Here is a 22,272-nt window from a genome sequence, read left to right as displayed (position 1 = left end):
GTAGATGGCTGTTAGCATTTTCCTCTCTTTCCTTTCAAAACCTCAATTTCGCCCTCTGAGAAAGGCTGGTGGTAGAAACCGCCTAGAGTTCTTTTCATGTATCAGATGTATCTTTACTGAGTAGGTGGCAGGTTCCAGAAGCAAAGATGAGCTCACAGCCTAGTGGGAGAGTCAGTAGGTGAACGGGAATATTATAATAGAAACAGAAATTTTGCTCACAAATGAATCATTTCATACATCCAGATAATGTTTTGGTTAGCTTGTGGGGGAAAGAGATCAAAGCTACTATTTAATATCATTAAAACAATCATTATTTCTTTCACAAATGCTAACCCAGGCAGAAAGGAAAGAGCTTTCCAGAGCACTGAAAATAAAACCTTGTTGCAGAGAGTAAGGCTTCCCTCTGACTTCAATTGTAGCTGTAAATTAGCCCAGAAGCACACCCCAAACGGTAGCAAAATCATGACCTTATTTAAAGTAGATGCTTTATCAGCTCATCCTTTCCGCCAATTCTTTCCAGCCTCGAGTTTTTCATTTTCCATTGTCCTATTATTAGACTCTATTTTCTAACTGCTGGAGTCTGTTTTCCTTCTGGAGGTGGAGCCACCTACTGACACACACACTCCCCTCCCTCCTGAGGCTCCTCACTGAGAGTTCCTAATTGAATTTCTGCCCTTCAGGAGCACAGGGTCATTGGGATGAATGCTCTGTCAGAGGGCTCCAGGAAGGCCAGGCTCTGGGCATCATTTCAGTGTCTCTCCACTGCCATCTCCGAGCACGCCTCTGCCCCAAAGCCTGGGGTCTGTTTGTTTAATGAAGTCTTCTGTTGAAATAGTAACTCCTTTCCCGGACAGTAGCTATCACTGCATTTATGATATGTTTAAATGAAAAAGTAGATTCTGAGGCACTAGAAAGTCACCCTGCTTCAGAAACTCTCACAACCTTTCTTTCTCTGATTTCTGCTATATGTGTGTATCCTTGCATATGACAAAATGCCACCTGATGTATTATAAGGCAAACGCTACATCATCGCCTTACTTTGACCTCCTATGAGCCTCATGGCTGTTCTGCTAAAGAAAAGGGATACTTTGTAGTTGGGAAAATGAAAGATGTTTTGCTCAAATGTGCCATCAAGTATCTTCCAACTTCGCTCCCTCACATTCTCCCTGAATAACTCTACACTGACTGACGGTCAAGGCATTTTTAAATGGATACACTTAATTCGTTAGGAAAATTTTTAGTGCCAGAAAAATCATTTTTTATACTTGAGATGTTAATGAATTAATTTTAGATTGTAGCTATTAAATGGTCTTTTGCAAATATTTCATATATGTAGATAAAAATCATAAATTAATCCTGGGCAAATCAAAGGAATCTTGATTTCATTGTTTAATCCACAGAACTCTTACAGGTTTGAAAAACCATCCTCTTGTCTGTTCTTCCCACTCACTATAAAAATTCAGAGTCTGAGATAATGAACTTAAAAATGTCATTATGTCCTGATATGTTTTTGATAACCATCTGGACACAAGAGAGGAAATAATTCAGAAAAGAAGTGACCAACTGCAGAATTTATGTCATAAAACTGATTATTCTTAATTACATTTAAAATACATTTGAAATTTCCTCCCTGGGGTTTGAAGGGAATTTCCTCCAATAGCAGCTCAACTCTTTATGCCTCTGTTGGCAGAAAGAGCAGGCTTCAAGCTGAGGCAGGGGTAGGCTCTTTTCCTTCCAAGTGCAAATTCATGTTACTTCCTCTTAGAAGCTCTCCCTGGCTTAAGGACTGATCATTGGTATTTGGACTCTCCTACACAGATATGGGCTACGTACATACATATCATATAGAGAGGATGACATGGAACTTGTCACAACGAATTGAACTAGAAAATGTCCATCTCAACCCCTCCCTTCTTAGTTTTTCTGAGAACATTCATCAGCTAGGTTCCTACCGCCTTCCACTGGATGCTGAACACTGAGTACCCTTAATAAACACCGGAAGAATAATGGCAATAATACATCAAATTGCCATTTATTTTTTAGCGTATGTATGGTAGAATTGAGCATAGCTGCTATACCTTTCATATATGACATATATAGCTATAAACACTTTCTATCTCACTCACATAGGATATATATCTCTGAATAAGATATTCCTCAAAGCATGCTTCATGCTTTCATTTATTTCCTGTTTCTTCTTTTAATTTTACTATTAATTTCTCATTTTCTAAAACTTCAATAGGAGGTTTTGTACATAAATATACTCAATGAAGATATTTCTTCCAAGTTCACCAGTCTGGCAAGGATTTCCCTTCCCAAGCTTAGGCTTTGGTGCCAGTAATGGTCAGTGTTGCCTCACTACGGAATTTTATCGCATGAGACATTGGGGATTCTTGGTCCTGCAACTAAGAGCAAGTTCAGTAAAGGAAGAGGTTCTTTTTTCTCATTTACCATTGGACCTCAGTCCCCTGCATGATGCCAGATACCTAGTAAGTATTCCATATGTATGCACGTGCATCGCACTGATTCTGCTTTAAGGACACTACTTTCCAGGAACACCTGGGTGGCTCGGTCAGTTAAGCATCTGCCTTCGGCTCAGGTCATGATCACAGGGTTCTGGGATGGACCCTCACATCAGGCTCCCTGCTCAGTGGACAGTCTGCTTCTCCCTCTCTCTCCTCCCCCTCCCTGACTTGTACACACTCTTTCTCCCTCTCTCTCTCTCTCTCAAATAAATAAAATCTTTAAAAAAGCAGACTATTTTCCTGATATTTATTAAAGCACTTGAAGATAAACTTCAGAAACGCTGTCTTTAGCTTCTTTCTGTCGACAAGGGGGGTCTGGCCCTCCTGTCCCATTTTTTTAGTTTTCACAAAAAACGGCTAGGTAGAAAGGTAATTAAAGACAACACTAACAGGAAGTTGATGTGTGCTTCCACAGACGTGGAGGACAGGGGAGAGGCCCTGGGCTGTGGGAGCCCCCAGTTCTGCTTTCTCATCCAGATCCTGCCACTTCTTGGTGACTCAGGGAATGCTCAGCTGATTTGGAATAAAGGGGAGGGGGAGGGATAATAATACAGAGGTTGTAGAATCGTGAAATTTATATTAAGAAAAAAAGATAGAGCATACGTGCTTTTCTGTGAATTTGAGTTACATCTGAATGACAATTAGGGTAACCATACATCCTAATGAGCTTAAGGAATTGCTGGTGTGGTTTATTTTACAGAAGAAATTATTAAAACTGCCCATATATCTCAAACATTTTTGGATTTGGATGACAACCTATATGGTCATTCAGATTACAATATGTGTATGAGTGTGTGTACTGTATATGTGTGTGTGTGTATATATATATACACATACACACAATTATATAATTATATACAATTAATATTATATATAATTATATATATATGATACATGATTATGCATAGACAATGTGAATGTGATCTGGTCATTAAATGTTCTTTTTGTTTTTTTAAGATTTTATTTATTTACTTTGACAGAGAGAGAAATCACAAGTAGGCAGAGAGGCAGGCAGAGAGGGGGGGGGAAGCAGGCTCCCTGCTGAGCAGAGAGCCTGATGCCCAGGACCCTAGAATCATGACCTGAGCCAAAGGCAGAGGCTTAACCCACTGAGCCAACCAGGAGCCCCTAAATATTCTTTTATATATATATTTTTTAAATCTTTATTTATTTATTTAGTTAAGGTTTTATTTATTTGACAGAGAGCACAAGCAGGCAGAGAGAGAGAGAGAGAGAGAAGGAAGCAGGCTCCCTGCTGAGCAGAGAGCCTGATGTGGAGTTCGATCTTAGGACTCGGGGGTCATGACCTGAGCCAAAGGCAGAGGCTTAACCCACTGAGCCACCCACGTACCCCTATATATCTATATCCATATCTATGTCTATATCTATATCGATATCTATATCTCTATATTTTTTTAAAGATGCTCAGACCAAAAGTGGATTGAAAAGACATACCATCCTCAGGAAGAGGGAAATGATGCTAACGTTTTGAAACCGGCTAGGGCATGAGTGGATGAGTAGACTCTGCATGAGGGTGGTGCCTATTTCCTCACTGTCCCAGGAGCCCAGGCAGAATATCCCAACCATCTCTGTCCTCTTTTGATAAGGTCTTACTGGAATGTTTGCCTGAGAAGCCTGCAGGGCAGGAACAGTGTTACCATAGCTAATGTTGTTCACCTCTTTACTTACAGACCATCTCTAGCCAAAAGGATATTTATGAATATGTTCTCAATATTTTTAAAAAATAAACTTGGGGAAAGAATCTGTAATTCACTTAAACTGTGGCAGATGATTTCACATACTTCTGGCTGAGTGCAGGAGCTCCCAAGTCACTCTCTAATCCAATAGGTCTGAGATCCCCACAGACAGGAAGCAGGTACTTGGGGAGGCAGCAGATCCAAGGGTTGCTGTGGAGAGCCCTCAGCCAGAATGGCTTGAACAGTAGGAGGAGAGAGGATTTTTCTGCATATCCCTATCTACAGAACAGGGAAAATCAAAAGGTAGCCTCTTGTTCCTGCTTTTCCCCTAAATTCACTGCTTGAATAATTATAAGGACCCTTGATTCTAAAAAGTGTTCTTGCCTATGATTCATTATTACTATGTTTTTCAATAATTTGTCTGGGTCAGTTTAACTCTCCTTAGTGGGTCTAAGCTGAACTTTATGTGCTTAGGAGACCCTGAGTACCCATCTCAAAGTGCTGGCCCAGATCAGCGTGCAGACCACACATGACCCGCAAACAAAGCTGTGCGGAGAGCAACATGCACAGCTTAGTATATTCAACCACACTGACTCCATTAAATCCACCATGTGTTTACACAGACAAGTACATTTTACTTCTATCACAATGATCCTATGAAGCAGGAATGTTATCGTCTGCAGTTAACAGGTAAGAAAACAGAGTCACAGAGAATATGTGTAAGTTGTTCACCTGCGAGTCTGTGGTGGAGGACTGAAGCTAACCACCCAGTCCAAATGGGAATCATCGACACAATGAAGGCAAGTTACACTGATGAAGTAGGAGAGGAGAAACATTTCTTCCTCTTAAAGCTATGTTCAGCAAGAAGAAATTCTTGGAACATCAAAAACCGGCTGCAAAATTAGGGGAAATAACAGAAACTGGCTAATTTGTCGGAGTCTCCAAATCAGCAGTGAGAAGCCTGAGCCCTGGGAATGCACAAGGAATTTTCTAGCCTGCCCCTTCTCACCTTTTAAAACCCGAGTCCCCAATTAATCAAATACATAGATGATAACCACTCAATTTCTCTCACAGGACTGCAGCAAACATGCTTTGGTTTGGTTTCAATATAAGCAGAAGGGAGAAGAGAAAATAACCGAGGATAATAATATCACATACATAGTGTCTATTGTGTATTTAGAGCTTTCTTGATGTTGCTACTTTTCATTCTTCTATCAATCTTTAGGACCAGTATTTGTCTGTCTGTCTGTCTGTCTGTCTGTCTGACTCTCTTTTCAATACAGGACAGGAGGTTGTGGTTAAATGCCTTGCAGAGAAACCTCATTCAGCCAGTGTAAAGCTGGGCAGAGCTTTTAATTCAGGATGGTCGTAAATGCTCACATTTGCCTCATGTACCTCTTACCCCAAATCATACAAGGAAGCTATTTTAAAAACACATTGATGTCAATTCTTTGATACAAGAAATCCAAATCACAACAGTCACCTCAAGAAACACCATTTCATGTTTCAACTAGAGCTCCCAATCAAGACAGAAAACATTAAAATAAGGGAAGAATCTTTGACTATTAACTAAAAACATGTTTCTATTCTCCATCAAATGTGCTTCTCTGGACTTATGCACAATATTTAAGTGGCCCTTTAAGAAAACCAGCTGGGATCCAGTGCAAACAGGTTAAAATAGAAGAAGTAAACCAATGCCTATGTGTCATCAAATTGCAATTATGTTCACTGTCCTGTTGTTCTTTGCTTTTTAAGCCACTTTTTTAAGTTTCACAAACTTCATCCACAGAAAATAGGCCAACAGTTATCACTTGGCTCATTTGTCCACGTCAGGGGCAATCAGTAGACAGCCTGCTATGAACACGGCTATTGCAAATGACTCAAATTATACCCAGATTGTGGCAAACATTTTCATGAACATTTAACTAATGAACTTGAAAATTCTTCTGAGGCTCTTTACCCTGTTATTCAACTCCATTCTGCAGGGACTCTGCCACTAGACCTGGATTTAGAGATATTTCAGCCTCCGTCATCTCCTGCCAATGGAGTTCAGGGATGTGTGCCAAACTCCATTTCCCTTCTGCCTTGTGTCAACCATGGGGAATCATTAGCTGCTGCACTCAGAGCACTTACTGAAGAATCATTTGATAAAGAGGACCCTCACTGGGTGGGTGAACTAATGGACCTCCGAAGTCACAGAGCAAAGCACTGACAGGGAGGGTCCTGTAATTTTATATAGTATATCATCGGGAAATGGTTACACTGGGCCAGTCAATGTTCTTAAAAATGGAAGCTTTGATTTCAAAACCTACACAGGCAGAATGAGACAAAGTAAGGAACAGCAACTTCTCGAAAGTCTCCTCCTTCTTTCAATTGTTTTCTCTGCTCCCCAAATCCTGGGAGCATTTCACCCACATCACTGACTGCCCAGTCCATCAGCCTGGAACAATGGCTGCTGTTGGACAGCTTCTCCCTTTTTCTAGCAGTCCCATATTTCATGCGGGTCAAGCATCTTCCAAGTGAATTGCTTGACAAATTTCCAAAATGATCGCTTCAGATCAAATTCAGCTAAAATGCCAACCTTTCCAAAGTTTTGAAAATCCATTTTTACAGCAAGACTGCCGAAACATCTAATGAGCTTCAATTCAGGAGAGGCACATCCTTTTAACTTGAATTTGGCCTCAAAACAAGTTTGGCCCAGTCAAATGCTTACCAATCTTTTCAGTCACAATGGCTCCCTCTCTCACTCTAGTGAAATAGATTACAGATAGCACCATTTCCCAAGTTCTTAAAATTTCTAGAAATGACATTTAAAAAAATGTTCAAGAATATTCTGCTTTAATTCAGAATATTTTGATTCAATGTGTTTCTAGTGACTTGCTTTCCTTCTCCTCCAGCTTTATTACTGTAGGATATATCTTTCTATTATTTCTTTTTTTTTCTTTTTTTAGGTTTCAAAACAGATGAATTCAGCACGGAAAAGAATTAGCATAAAAAGTGTAAATGAATTATTAATAAAAGAAGGAGCAGACACATTCAAATGGACTTTGCAGTATTTAATCTAGAAGGGCTTAATTGGAAGCTCTCTTATCAGCCTAATAATAATGAACTATAATGACCTTGATTTAACAGAACCAGGGACACTATCTATCTTTCTTAATGGAAACATGAGAAGCAAGGGTCAAGTGTCTTAACCAGGTATTACATAAATGAAATATGTGTGTAATGTACAGATCTTAGAAAATTCATAATGTTTGAAGAAGAAAATAGTTACAAAACCTATTAGTTTTTTTTTTAATTTTCACTAAGCTCTTTTTTAGAATTAGACTGCTATTTCATGCTCAAATTTAGAATATTTTGATTTTCATATATACATCATGATATAACAAGCATTTTCATGGCCCTAAAACATTATGAAAATTCCAGTTAGGTTGAATTCATCCAATGCATAGGTGTATTCTAATGTATATAAAATTACAAATTCAGGGTTTTGTTTTTTTTTTTCCAATACAAATAAACCTGTGGTGAATATTCTTTTAAATAAATCTACATACACATTTCTGTATACTGCAGTTTTAGAAACAATATAAATATTTTGAAACATTACATATAGGAGATACTTAACAAAATGTATTCCCTCAGGTAGTAAATGAGAGTGTGCTTTTACTCTACTCTCAGCAAACTATTTGCTTTTAAAAATCATTAATTATGTAATAGGCAAAAAAAATATAATAATTTGCATTTCTTTGTGAGGCTGAGTATTTTTCATGTTTATTGGTTATTTGTATTCTTTTTTAAGGGAAGAATACGTTCCCCTTGTTGCCCGTTTTCCTACGGAGACTTAATTTTAATGTTACACTAGTTGATTTACATGACTTCTTCAGAATATCAATTCCTTGCCATATTTTATTATACGGTATACTGTGGTTCATCTTTTAATTGTATTTCTGATTTATATTATCCAGACCAAAAAGCAAGGTTTTGCCAGGATGTTTATTTTTTTCCTTCCATTGCTTTTTGTTCAAAGGTCCTTTCAGTTGCTGTCATAAATAAGTATGTAATTTTATTTACCATTCTCTTCAAGACTTTATTAATTACGTTAACTCCTGAATTCATTAAAAACAACTTTTCATATAAAGAAGGAAAGTAAAAACCCAAATTTGATTTGTTTTATCTGATCGCCAACCAAATTTACTGAGCAATCAGACTCATCTTCCCTCTGATTTATGGATCTCTCCTTACTCTACACTAAGTTCCAGAACATACCTGATTCTGGTATTGCCAGTCTGTCAGCCAATGATCTTGGACTTTATAGCATATTTTAAATTCAGCAAGACCAAGTTTGTCTATTTTCTTTAAAATCCCCTCTGTTGAGTTATTTTGAGAATCTTGGCATTGTTCTTAAATTTTTCATTAGCTTGCTCTATAATTTCTAAATACTAAAAATAGCTTCCTGAAAATACACTAAGGAGTAAGAAAATAACAGTAAAAATATGAAATCTCCCTCATCTCAACATTCATGCTGTTAACACTTTGAGCAAACATTTTTGGGATCTCTATCAGAGATGATCTAGGTAGGTTTGCATCTACTCTTCTTAGGCAAGTAAACAGAAAAGTGTTAGAGCATCATCAATCTTTTTCAACATAGAAAATGTTTTTTGATTCATGGGCTCCCAGTCACAGGATTTATCATAGGATTGCAATTTATTTATTTATTTATTTTTGCAATTTACTTTTAAAATACTAAAAAATATTATCTTGATTTCTCTTATATCTGAATGTCATAAGTAAAACATTTACTGTAGATTCAGAGACACCCCTACATATTGTTGTTCTAATATACTGAATTGTGTTTTTTATTTGACTTGAAACATGGCCCAGTTGGTAATGTATCACAGATACCCCCGGTAGCATGCCAGTCACGTGAAAATACTTCCCCTAGTTTTCCTTACTTCCCGACAATAAACTACTTCACTTACTCCAAGTGCATTACAAAGTACAGTGCCATTTAATTCCTAAGTTCATTTCTGTATGTATTTATTCAACAATATCTTGGTGATAGGAGGTGCTCAATAAACATTTGCGGAATGGAGAACAATGAATGAAACATGGTACTTAAATAGAGTGCTATACAAAATAACATATTATTAATAACTACATGGGGATTCTTAGAAGTGGCTGATGCAGGAACAAATGTAAGCTTTTTATTCACAGCAAAGCCCAGAAGATGAATAGTGGGCACATGCAATGTGTGATTTATTCATACACTCTAGTAGGAGATTTATAGGCATCTATTAACCTACTCGAGTTCCAATTCTGTCTTAGGCTGGTCTTTTGTCATGATTAGCTATGTTGTGACTCTATGTTAAATAACAGGTTGTCTGGGCTGAAATATGCAAGAAATATGAAGACAGAAGGTCAAAATTATATATATATATATTTCCCACTGAATCATAGATATATCTCCACTTGTGAAGGCAAAAAAAAAAAAAACAAACTTAAGCATGCATATATGTACAAAAGCAAAAGACATTTTTTCCAGACCTGAGATACATTATAGTATCATAGACTGGATTGTCTCCCAAATAATTAATATGTTGAAGTCCTAACCTCCAGTAACTCAGAATGCGAGCATATTTAAAGAAAGTGTCTTTGCAGAGATAAGTGAATTAAAATAGAGCCATATGACTGGTGTCCTTATAATAAGAGAAAATGTGAATACAGACACATACAGAGGGAAAAAAAAAATGAGAAGATACAAGAAGATGGCCATCCCTAAGCCCAGGAGAGAGACAGAAAGGAAACAACTCTGCCAACACCTGGAGTATGGATTTCTAGCTTGCAGAACTGATAAAATACATTTCTCTTGCTTAAACAATAAAATACATTCCTCTTACGTAAACTACTCAATCTGAGGTACTTTGTTACAGCAGCCCTAGCAAACTAATACACCATGAACTAATCCAGAATAGAGTGAGGCTGTATGTTGAAAAAAAGTAAGAATTATTTTGTTATTTGCAACACTCTCAGTTTTCAAAAAGATTAATTGTACCCACCTGCATACTGTGTGGGGCCTGATTTGATCCCTCCTTTGGGTAAAATACCACCCTAAAAGTCACTGCTTTAGGTGATATTTTTGATTAATCCCTCCACCAATCAATTAGGTATTCAAACATAACTGACAGCACTGTCTACTTCCACATGATGATCCCTTTAATGTACGGTTGAGGATCTATGAGAGCTTGGATACAATTCATGCTTGGAGTGGGTAGATCACTCTTGGCTTCTCCCTGGAGGTCTTAAAGTCATTTGTGTGCTTTCTACCTCTGTCTACACTCACCTAATAAATATAACACAAGAAGAGGGATGTGGGAAGGAGCATTTCCACTTTCCTTCATCCCCAACCTAGTTTCCCAGAGGACAGAAATGGGGTGTAAATTTTGTAAGTACGGTAAATGTAATAATAGTCCCCAAGTCATATGGAAGCCATGTTCTCAAGCATGAGAGCAGGTCCCGTCCTGTTTATCCTGACAGAAGACCACTGTCCCTTATCGGCTCTTCCAAACCTGTGTTGCCCACTGGGACAACTCATCTTCCTCGTGGACTGAAGCTGGCCCTTAGAGTCAGGCAAGATTTGCCAACATGTTCGAAGCTCTTCACTACAAGGTGCATTTCGCAATGCCGTCTTAATAAAACAACACAGAATGAAGCTTCATAATAGCAATATATAGAGAAAAAAGTCATAATTTTCCATGCTTCATGGTTCAGAATAATTAATTTAATAAGTGTGTCATATGAGAAAAGTAAATAAAGAGAAGGAAAGGGGTGTGGACACATATGTTCACGGAAGCATATACAATTGCAAGAAAAAAAAACAAATTACCCGGGTAGTGCTGGAAATAAAAGCTCAGTGGGAAATATTTTGGGGATGCTAATTTGATTCTTCTACGGAACCTTAAAGCTGCAGTGCTTACAAGTGCACTATTTAGCTCCACCTGTTTTTTATTTTTAGCATTTATATAACCTTAAGTCTCTAAAAACCAATTAAACACCTCCTGATCTCTACTAGGAATTTCCCTAAGTAGTTCTCTACCTCGACGGTAACAGGACTATGATTTCATTTACAACATCTTGCCGGAGAGCATTTTATCAAGAGAGGTGTTAGAAAAATAATGAAATTAATAAACGAGGGCAGAATCAAGATGAGCTCCAGTCTTCTCTGGACACAGTCACAGTCTGGGGTTTGGTTCACAATCAACATTGAGCTGCGTGATCTTAGATGAGCAGTTTGCTTTGTCATGCCACAGTCTGGAGTTTCTCAAGAAAGGGTTATTGTGTCAGGCCAATGTGTCTAAGTCCTACACCAACAATGCAGGCTTCTAAAGGGAGTAAGTATTTCTACTAAAGTGGTAGATATAAATGAAAACCCGTCTTTGCTTAGGTAAAATTCTGATTTTGTCTATTTTAATTCAGTTTTACCTTCCTCAAATACTAAAGTCACCTATATTATGACTCCTGATTTTGCCATTCCAACAGCTAGACTAAAAGCATCCCACATACACTCCAGAGCTCAACCACCACCCTCTGCTGCCAGGCCTCTCAGAGGGCCTGCCTCCGGTGCCAGCCACCAGTGGCTTACCGACAGTGTTTATGGGATCCCGTCAGGGTCTCGATCACAAAGCACTCGCCATCATTGAGACAGTATGCGAGGTCCTTGTCTCGGCAGGGTTTGAAGTGCTCAGACCGCTCCGTGGAATACGTCGTTGTATCTGTCAAAAGAAACACAGACAGAACCACTGTCAGCAGCACAGTCGGTCACCCCAGGTCAAAACCCTGGCCAGGATCTGTGCACTGAGGATTTCTTTCTTTTTTTTTTTAAGATTTTATTTATTTATTTGACAGACAGAATCACAAGTAGGCAGAGAGGCAGGCAGAGAGAGAGAAGGAAGCAGGCTTCCTGCTTAGCAGAGAGCCTGATGCGGGGTTCGATCCCAGGCCCCTGGGATCATGACCTGAGCCCAAGGCAGAGGCTTTAAGCCACTGAGCCACCAGGTGCCCTGCACTGAGGACTTCTACGCGCTGACCCTTCACCTCTAGAGAGAGAGAGCATAGACCCTCCACTGGACTGAAGAAATGCAGCTGGATATGACATTTCATGACCTAATGGTGTGTGCTCCCATAAACTCACAGGGTAAAACATAATCACAATGAGATGGTACCAACAGGTGTGCCTGTGGGAGGGGATTAGGTAATGAATGGGATTAGTACTCTTCTAACAGTGCCCCAGAAACCTCTGTCGCCCATTGCAGTCATAAGAAGATAGTACTCTATGAGCCAAGAAGTCCTCTCCACACACCAGACACTCAATCTCCAGGCACCTAGATCTTGGACTTCCCAGCTTCTAAAACTGTGAGAAATAAATTTCTGTGTTTATGAGCTACCCAATCTGTTAAAACAGCCCCGGCTGACTACGACAAGCACTGTATTCAGTTTTCTAAATTTCTCCACTACATTTTAGCAATTGGAATCACTCTATAAGCCCCCACCGAGGACACGGTAACAGTAAAAGTGGAATGATTCTGCAGTCAAACACCTCAATCCCGCTTTCGTTCACTCAGTTTTTAACAAACATGTTGCGTGAAAGATTGAAAAAGGATCTCCTTCCCTTTATTGTTGCCAAATGTCATTAAACATCTGATCAATGCATACTGCGACTGTTCTGTGGAAACCAATATCAGTTTCTAAGCGTTTTTTGTTTTTAGTTACATTTCTAATAGGCTAAGAGCTGAACAAATTAGTCTACTTTTTTCCCCCTTTTCTTATGTAATTAAAATGCAAATATTCCAAATTCTGAAACAGAATCTCAAATGTGAAGAATATTTCTGGCATATACCTAACAGAACCAAATTACTGTCATTTTTAAGCATTATTTTAAACATTTGCTTTAAAATCATAATTACTAAAATTTTTAAATTAGGCTGTATGTCTGCATCCTTTTCCTAAATATGAAACTAGCCATAAGTATGTCCTGTCTACTAGATACAGACTCTGTTATCACACGCACATATTTTATTCTCACAGTTTTAAGCAACTCAAGTATTAGCACCAATTCCACTGCCACATTGGAGAAAAAATATATTTAAAAAGTCAAAGAGGGGGGCATCTGGGAGGCATAGTCAGTCACGTGTTCAACTCTTGATTTCAGCTCAGCTCATGATCTCAGGGTGATGAGATCAAGTCCAGAGCCGGGCTCGGTGGGGAGTCTGCTTGAGATGCTCTCTCGCCTCTCCTTCTCCCTGTCCCTGCTCATACTCTCTCTCTCTCTTCTTCTCTCTCAAATAAACAAACATTTAAAAAATAAAATAAAAAGTCAAAGGTGAATAAATGATTCTGTATTCAAGCTCCTTTAATTCCCTTTTTCGGATCTAGATTAATAATAATGTTCATAGTGTGGATTCTTATAACCAACCAGCTGAGTAACTGGAAGCCACTGGAAGCCTCTCTTCCTGTTCATTAACCAAACTGAGGGGAAAGTGACTGCCCTAAAGCGAAATACACTCATACCCTTCCCACATCTTAGAATCCTCAGTGGCCCTCCATTCCCATAAGAATAACTCCAAATTCCTCAGAGACTCACATAAACCAGTGGCATTTTGCCCTCTGGTGTCACCTTGTGAGCTAAGACACACAACTTCATTACTGATTATTTTTCTTTTTCTCCAAACACCAGGAGCTGTCACATTGCTCCTTCTTCCTGGGCCATCTTTCTCTTTGCTGGAAGACAACTAGAAATCCTTCAAAGTTTACATCATTTTCCCATTGTGTCTCAAGAACACCTTTTACCACTCACATCACTGCTTCAACATTCAATGCTGCAAGTAGCCATTTGTTCACATGTTTATCTGTTTCTTTAGTCTGTGTGTTTCCTTAAGGTCAGAGGTGGAGCCTTGAATCACAATGGGTGTTCAGGAAAAAATGTCTCTAATAAATCTGGATCACTCTAACACTGCTAACACTTTAAATGCCCTTGGTAAAAGATATGATCGTTAAAGACATCATCACAATCATATAAGAGTTAATGCATATCGCACAAGTTAGATATAATTTCACACCAATATTACCATTTTAGTATATCTACTTTAATATTGAGGGATATTGGAAAAACACACCTTGTCCTCAGATTCATAGAAGTCTTCACTTATACACTGCTCATATAATTTGGGCATCAAAACAGCCCACATCGAATATCCTCTTTTTTTGGTGGTATAACAGAAACTCATTTTTCCACTTCAAAATATCTATCTATTAATACTTTGGCACAAAATAAAGGCTCTGCAAAACAGACACATTTTCTGTTTTCCAGGAGATCTCCTCTACAGAGAAGATCCGTTATGAAGACAGTTTGCAATAGGTACACAGAATCAATCTCTCTTTCTACTGGAAATATTTAAAATTCAAGAGCTCTGAGCAAAATATTCAATATGAAACACCACACAGTTGATTGCTACCCTGACCGCTGAAGTATATTAACTCATGATCAGTTAGTTTTCCTTTAATTTCTTATTATCCATTTATTGATATTCACTGATCATTCCTCTAAGAACAGCTTTTCATTAACATAACCTACAGCATAAAAAGTGAGATCCTTATTTTACAATCAGTGGTTTTAACAAGCTACAGACTCCAAGAGCAATACAATGGCAAAGCAATTACAATCAATTAGTTTTCATCTGACAAATGCTGTCTCCAGCGATTACCTCCCCATTCTACCAATAGCCTTCCCCATCATGTTATTGTCTATTAGCACATTTCGGTGTATCAGAAGCCCAAGTAAATGCCTCTGCAAAAGTCCGAGGTGAGAGAGTACAGAAATGTCAGGCTTAACATGTACTCAGGTTTTCTATTTCCATAGCTTAGAGAATCTAAAACTTAACACAAATACACATGTTTATCCCTTATAATGACTTGACTGGATTCAAGGAAACACCACCGTTGAGTATTTTTAACATCTTTTTTTTTTTTTTTAAGATTTTGTTCATTTATTTGGCAGACAGAGATCACAAGTAGGCAGAGAAGCAGGCAGAGAGAGAGGGGGAAGCAGGCTCCCTGCTGAGCAGAGAGTCTGAAGCAGGGCTTTGATCCCAGGACTCTGGGATCATGACCTGAGCCGAAGGCAGAGGCTTTAGCCCACTGAGCCACCCAGGCTCTTTTTTAACATCTTAATTTTTAACATCTTAATACAATAAACAGTAACAGAATGCTAAGCTTACTCCTTCTATAAGTAGACTGCAATCATCAATAAATTTGAAACCTTAGAATTTACCTAAACACTTTACTACACAGTGTCCATTTATCACTCACCTAAAATCACAAGGGATTGGGCAAAGTAAATAATATTCACTGTGGTAAAAGTTTACACTTGTAAGGCATCATGCCAAATATGTCAATGGAAAGACAGAAAAATTTCTTAATGGAATTACTAGGCCATTATACTAACTCTCAGACCACCTACCCACTATTGTAAAGTAGTAAATAAGGTAAGAAAGTAAACTGTGCCTGACCTAGTGATTATTAGGCTTTTTATCACTCATGACCAAGCTCAGCCCACCAAAGAGACAACAATAATTTTAGATGACACCCTCCAATATCTGCATATCTACTTACCAGTGCATGTATGTATATATTTGGTTAATTGTCTTACATATAAAATATACTACAAACATCTAAAATAGAACATAAATGCAACTGAGATAACAATAAAGTATGAGGTACACCTCTTCATTACCTTTTTGTGCCTGAAAGTGACCCCACAGGAATTGAAGTGTCCAGGTGAGTATTTTGTTCTAAAGAGGAAATAGGGGACATTTGAAAGGATGACATAATGTATGTGATCTAACTCCAAGCTATCATGACCTTAAATAACCTTGGGACGCTTTAACAATCAGGTATGGAGCTCTCATGGTAAACTTATCACGAAACCTGTTTATATACTTAAGACTGATTCACTTTTACTATAGTCTAGTATACTAAACTGACCACAATATATGCTACTATTTTGTTATGTATTTAAAATTCAAAGGGCATCTTCTGTTTCTAGGAATGTAACCTGATAAACAAATTTCTTATAGAGGTTTTGATTGTCTTCAAAAAAATCACATGGATTAAGTCTCAGGTAAGTAAACAAGGAGAAGCCTACCATTCCCATGAATTCCCATTTGTTTATTCCAGAGTAACTCCTTCCCAGATATCATTCACTTCTCTGCATCAGCCCAGGGATCTCCCCTCTGACCAGGCCATGAGCTCCTGGGGGACAGAGAGGATCTTCTCATCTCTGATCGAAGGTCTTATGGACGGCCTGACACAGAGGTGAACACAACAGGTGTTTATAGAAGAATGATCTTCTTATACGAGCATTTTTCTAAATGTCCTATACTGAAAACCATGCAGGTTTTTCATAAAAGAAAAACTCCCTATGAGTACATGTTTAGAAGTTAGGACTCAAGAAGAGCTTCAGAGGCAATTTAGGTAAAGTGTATAGAAATTGATGAGAGGAGGGGAAAAGACGAAGTCCATGGGAAGAGGGGATGGGAGGAGAGAAAGAAGGAGGGATGATATTCGGAAAGAGAGGACAAAGGAATGTTAAGCTTCAGATGAACAGAGATGGTGCTAAGGACGGACCTTCCAAGCACCATGACCAAAGTTAAGGTCTCAGGCCAAGAAAGCATAGTTGCTGTCATGAGGAACTAGTACCTATTCACTTGAGACCACAGGGGCTGTACAATTATCCAGACCACTCATCTGGCACTTGTTATATGTCATTTAATGTGTTTTCTTATATTTTTTGTGGGTTTTGGTCTCTATCCCCAGGGAGGTCAGGGAGAGTGCTTTGCTTTCAAGTTTTGTATTCTTTCCACACCATGTAGCATACATAGTAAGCAATCAGTACAGTAATTAAACGCACAGTGGGAAGTGGTGGTGGTTAATTCATTAAAGGAAAAAAATGGGAAGAAAATGTAAGGCCGGGAAACAGAAATCCCTGCAGATTTTGCAATGAAAGTTAATTTTTTCATGAATTAAAACAATGACTGGTTTTCCCCCTTAAGTACTAAGTTGAACCTGAATATTACTTATTGAGGCTTTCTTTGTTGCCAGCACAACACTGCACACTGTGGGAACACAGATTTTGTTGCAGGAACAAGGCGCTAAATAGACTATTACAGATAATAATTGCAGTAGATAATCAAAATAAAGGGAGAGCCTAATTCAGGCTATAGTTATCTCTGAAGGCTTCCCAAAGGGCTGGCACTGGAGTTGGGTCGTGAGTGGGCAAGATTTCATCGGCATGGGGAAAGGAATTCTGGATAGGAAGAACACGAGAGCACCTCAGGAAGGAAAATGATCACACGCAGCATAAACCCCAGATCCACTCCACGCACTCCCGGTTTGCAAATGTCAGAGTCATTGACCAGTTTCTTCCTTCCCCCCACTGAGTTCATGAGAATTCTCTGAGACAAGTTAAGACGCAGTCTAAAAGCTTTTAGGATTAGCAAAACACCTTTACAGGCCAGCACCCATTTAAATATGGTCATGAACTCCAGCAGACTCCTCCATTCCATGGGAGTGGTATAACTGAAACCTACCACCATACATTACCATTCCCAGTTGAATCTGCCATTTTTCAGGTACCCAGTAAGGAGCACTGGCAGGAGACTGACTTATAAAATATTTAACGGTTAAGGAAAATCGCAAGAAGAATGCAGTAGTGTTTGAAAGGGAAACCAAGCACTCCTCAGCTGGCAGGAGGCAAAGATAGCTTTCTTCCTGCTGCCAGAGACCAGACATCGTTCACTCTGCAGGCATGGGAGAAATGGGGAACGTGGGGCAAGGAATCTATCAGTTCCATTGAGTCATGGGGCTGCTGTGAGAACTGACAGCTCCTGATATATCCCAGAGCCATCCACTCCCACAGCAATTGTAGAAAGGACCCTTCTTAAATTTGCATGACATACCTGCCTCCCTACAGTCTGAAATCTTGCTTCTAAAGACTGCACCAGTTTAAATAAGCCTGCATGAGACATAGCTTGTTCGATAGAAATGCATTTATTTGGAAATTGCAGAGTTTATCCTCCAGCTGAATCTATTTCCTTCTACCTGATGCATACACATGCCTAGACAAACTGAATTCAGCGATAACAGTTAGAATGGCAGCTACTGTCACAGGAGTCCTTGTCTTGTCACAAACCCTTGGGCGGCTTCTAGGTACTATGCTACATGCTTCCTAGATACCATCTCTGCTCCCCATGTGGTTCACTGAAATGGTCCCGTCTATGTCACTAGGCGTCTCTAAACCCACTGGATGGATGTTTGCACATTTTTTTCTCACCTTGTTTGAACTCTCAGAAGCACCTGTACTCAGCCACTCCCCACTTTGGGAAAAACCTTTCATTGGCTCCTATATTATCACCGAATGTTGATTTTCCTCCTGCTTTTCAGCAGCATCAGCATTACCTGTCAAGTTCATGAGCCCCATTCCAAACTTAGTGCAAAAGAAACCAGAAGTGAGTGGTGGGATGCTCGGTTAACAAGCTTTCCAGATAATTCTCTGAGAACCAGCTGCTTTGGTGCATCCTATTGCCAACATGCTGGTAACTGTCATAGATAGACCTTCAGCCTACTGCTGTTTATGAGCTCAATAGGCCCGCCTTTCCCTTCCTGATGGACATCACAAAGGCACCTAGCAATAAACTTATAGAAAGCCCAAGTCTTACTCTTCCTCCACAAACTGATTCTCGAACTCAACTAACCACACCATTGATCCTGTTGGCTGCTCCAGCTCTGGACAGATTTATTCTGATTAATCCTTTCCTTTCCATACTACTTATTAAATACTTTCAACATTACCTCTGTGCATACTTGGCAGTCAAGAGATTTGAATCTGGGAGAAAGTTCTTGAGTAAACAAACATATAAATGTTTATTAAAGATACATGACTATTTACTTTTCCTTTGAAACCCATGAGAATTAAAAAAAAAAAAAAAAAAAAAAAAAAAAAAAAAAAAAAAAAAACCTGATCTTCATCAGTCAGCCTTGGGGCCATTCCCATCATGATCATAGATATTTTTTTAAAAATATGTCTTTATTTATTTGAGAGAGAGAAAGAGAAAGAGTACATAACCATGGTGGGGGTTGGGATGGGGTGGTGGTGAGTAGGGGCAGAGGAAGAAGAAAATCTCAAGCAAACTCCATGCTGAACATGGAGCCCACCACGGGGCTCTATCCCACAACCCTGAGATTGTGATCTGAACAGAAACTAAGAATTGGACATTTAAGTAACTGTGCTACCCAGGCACACCAAACACAGATTTTTTTTTTTTTAATCATTTATCTCTAAACACACTATTACAGCTATGGAGCTACAAGGGGGTGCTTACCTTATCATGCTGAAGGTACGTGTGTGATGGTGGTGTTAGATGAATATAAGAGGGAAAGAAGAAAGTGAAGTCCCAGGGAGTCTTCTAAGTTGGACACATGTGGGAAAACAAATGAGGAAGTGTTTTGTGATTGTGTATAATGAGAACATGATGGGAGTTGTAGGTGGCTCAAGTGTGCTTGTGCTTTCAAGGTGAGTGTGTCACCTGTGGACTTGCAGAAGCCTCACAGTAGAGCTCAGGCAGATGGGATGGGAAGATGTTGCAAGGGGGATTTTCACCCACTCTATGCCATGTAAAGGTGCATCTGGGAAGTACAGAGTCACAGAGAACAGAACATTGTCCCCAGCATGGACAGCAGTCCCATTTTGAAAGGCATTCTTGTGTAGGAAATCAAATCCTAAAAAGGAAATCAAATCCCAATAAAAAGTTGCTTTGGGAACATAGTGTGGAATGGAGAGCTGAGGGATTCAGATCTAAAATGGCATCTGATTAAAATGCCTTGATGCACCTGACTTAGAAGATAGGCAGGGACATGAATGAAGTGTGTTAGTTGAGGTCTCTATGCTGGAGAAGCTCGAAAGGCCTCACCCAAATAACCTCAGCACTCATCTTTCTTTCAAAATTCAAGACTAGCCAGTCACCTGCAAAGGGTCATAGTCTTTCCTCAGCTGTCAGTATTGGATTTCATATGCAGTTATAATGCCATTTCTAATTTCCAATGCTGCTGCTCATGTGTAAGTAAGGGGATGTCTGAAACAGTGGAAAGTGGTCTGTCTAGCAGCCAGACTGTGATGTTTCCAAATAAGCACATGATAGTACTATGTGACTTTATTTGGGACTGGACAGAAGACAAGGTCCTTTTGCAAAAATAAATAAATAAATAAATCTACTTATATGCCCTCTCTTTGGACCAGTGTGAAGAGATGCTTTTGTGTCCATGATAAGCTCTCCTATGGACTTCTTACATCCTGGATTTTTAAGCTACTTATTTGTGGTAATGTACTCCTGCTTTCCTGAGCCTGTGGGGTCATAAGCTCACAGTTCAAATTACCTGGTAAGACTGTTTGACTAGAAGAAATGAAGTCTCTATGGGGATATTAAAAAGTTTCATCTCTAATAGGTGAAAGTCTGTATTTTAGGGTTGGTGTGAGGGTATCATCCTAGTCCATGTGGGTGACCATGACAGAATACCATAGACTAAGGATTACAAACAACAGAAATCTGTTCCTGATGATTCTAGAGTCTGGGAAGTCCAAGATCAGGGTGGTAGCAAGTTTGATGTCTGGTGAGGGCTTCTTGGTTCACCGGTGGCTGACTTCTTGCTATGTCCTTACATGGGGATGGGAGGTGAGGGAGCTCTCTGGAGTCTCTCTGATAAGAATTCTAGGTCCATTTAGGAGACATTCACCCTCATGATATAATCACCCCCAAAAGACTCCACTCCCTAATACTATTATTGGGTGTTACTGTTCAACATATGAATTTGAGGGGATACAACCATTCAGCCGATAGCATATTTTTACTCAATAAATATTTATTGAGTAATTATCGGGCAATTGGTGATGGGCTATTTACTAGGAACATGCAACACCACACACACACATACACACACACACACACACACACCCTAAATAAGGAAAAAAATCATATTCCCATCTTCCAGAAACCAGAAACTATAAGACAAACAGATGAAAAGAATAACAAATGTTATTATTTTTCATGGTGAATCAGAATTGTCTCGAAGCTGAGATTCATTTTTGTTAGCTTTGATAAATCAGCTCAAAGCCTGGGCTTCCCAGACCTTTGTGTCATCTGTGGTTCAAGGCTCTCTGTAGCCATCAAAATGTCTCTACTTAAAAGAATGAAAGACAAAGAGAGTACCTCTAGGGGACTAGGAGCTTGTTCCGAGAGGGGGATGCACCCAGGAGAAGAGTCTTGCCCTTGGCAAAAGGACCTGAAGGGTTCTGTAGAGAAGACAAATATTGAATGGGAATGTAGCCTTGGTGGAATGTTTCATTGTCTCATAACATGAGCTCTGAATGAAATCTAGAGCTCACTATGAAAATGTGGAGTACAGGGTGCCCCGCATAGAGAGGAGAGTGTGCAAAGGCCTCAGGGAACTTGCACATGGATCATGTGAATAACTCTGGCCTATGTCCTGACAAAAGGTGGTAGGTAATGGATATGAGATGATGACAGAGACAGACGGGCTGGGAAACGTTTTGTTCTTCATCATAAAAGCCAGGAAGAGCTACTACTGAATGATTTTCCAGAAGGAAATGACTGATCTTTATGTATTTTTGCACAATTGTGTAAACTGACTGTAATGTGGATAACTCATTTTAGGGCAGCAATCATACATGTAGGCAAGCCTACATAGCATATTCTAAGTGAGATAACAGGGGAAAAAGTCGTGGATTCAAGAGAGACTTACCAAGTAGAATTGCCAGTATTTGGCGATTTGGAAGGTGGAGTAGTATGGCTATTAGGCTAATCTTAACTCTTTGGTACTGAATTAATACTGAGGAAGTTTGGGAACTCTGGTGCAGGGCATCTTTGATGCCATGGAGAGACATCATTCAGGTTGATTTGAGCACTGGTTATCTACCAACTAGAATA

General features: G+C 39.2%; 1 protein-coding gene across 9 annotated transcripts in view; it reads right to left on the bottom strand.

Moving 5' to 3' along the window:
- Positions 1–22,272, bottom strand: part of NRG3 (neuregulin 3) — a 1,045,529-nt gene that overhangs the window by 580,734 nt on the left and 442,523 nt on the right. For all 9 annotated transcript variants that reach the window (XM_045083561.1, XM_045083563.1, XM_045083562.1 and 6 more), the window contains exon 2: positions 11,862–11,991. In XM_045083561.1, the coding sequence (XP_044939496.1) occupies positions 11,862–11,991 (130 nt within the window). The remainder of the gene's footprint in view (positions 1–11,861; positions 11,992–22,272) is intronic.

This window comes from Mustela putorius, unplaced genomic scaffold (genome assembly GCF_011764305.1).
Source record: "Mustela putorius furo isolate JIRA1106 unplaced genomic scaffold, ASM1176430v1.1 tig00000698_pilon_pilon_pilon, whole genome shotgun sequence".
In the NCBI taxonomy this organism is placed as follows: Eukaryota; Metazoa; Chordata; class Mammalia; order Carnivora; family Mustelidae; genus Mustela; species Mustela putorius.
The sequence above is the reverse complement of the archived record's forward strand: the minus strand, read 5'-3'. Positions and strand labels throughout refer to the sequence as shown.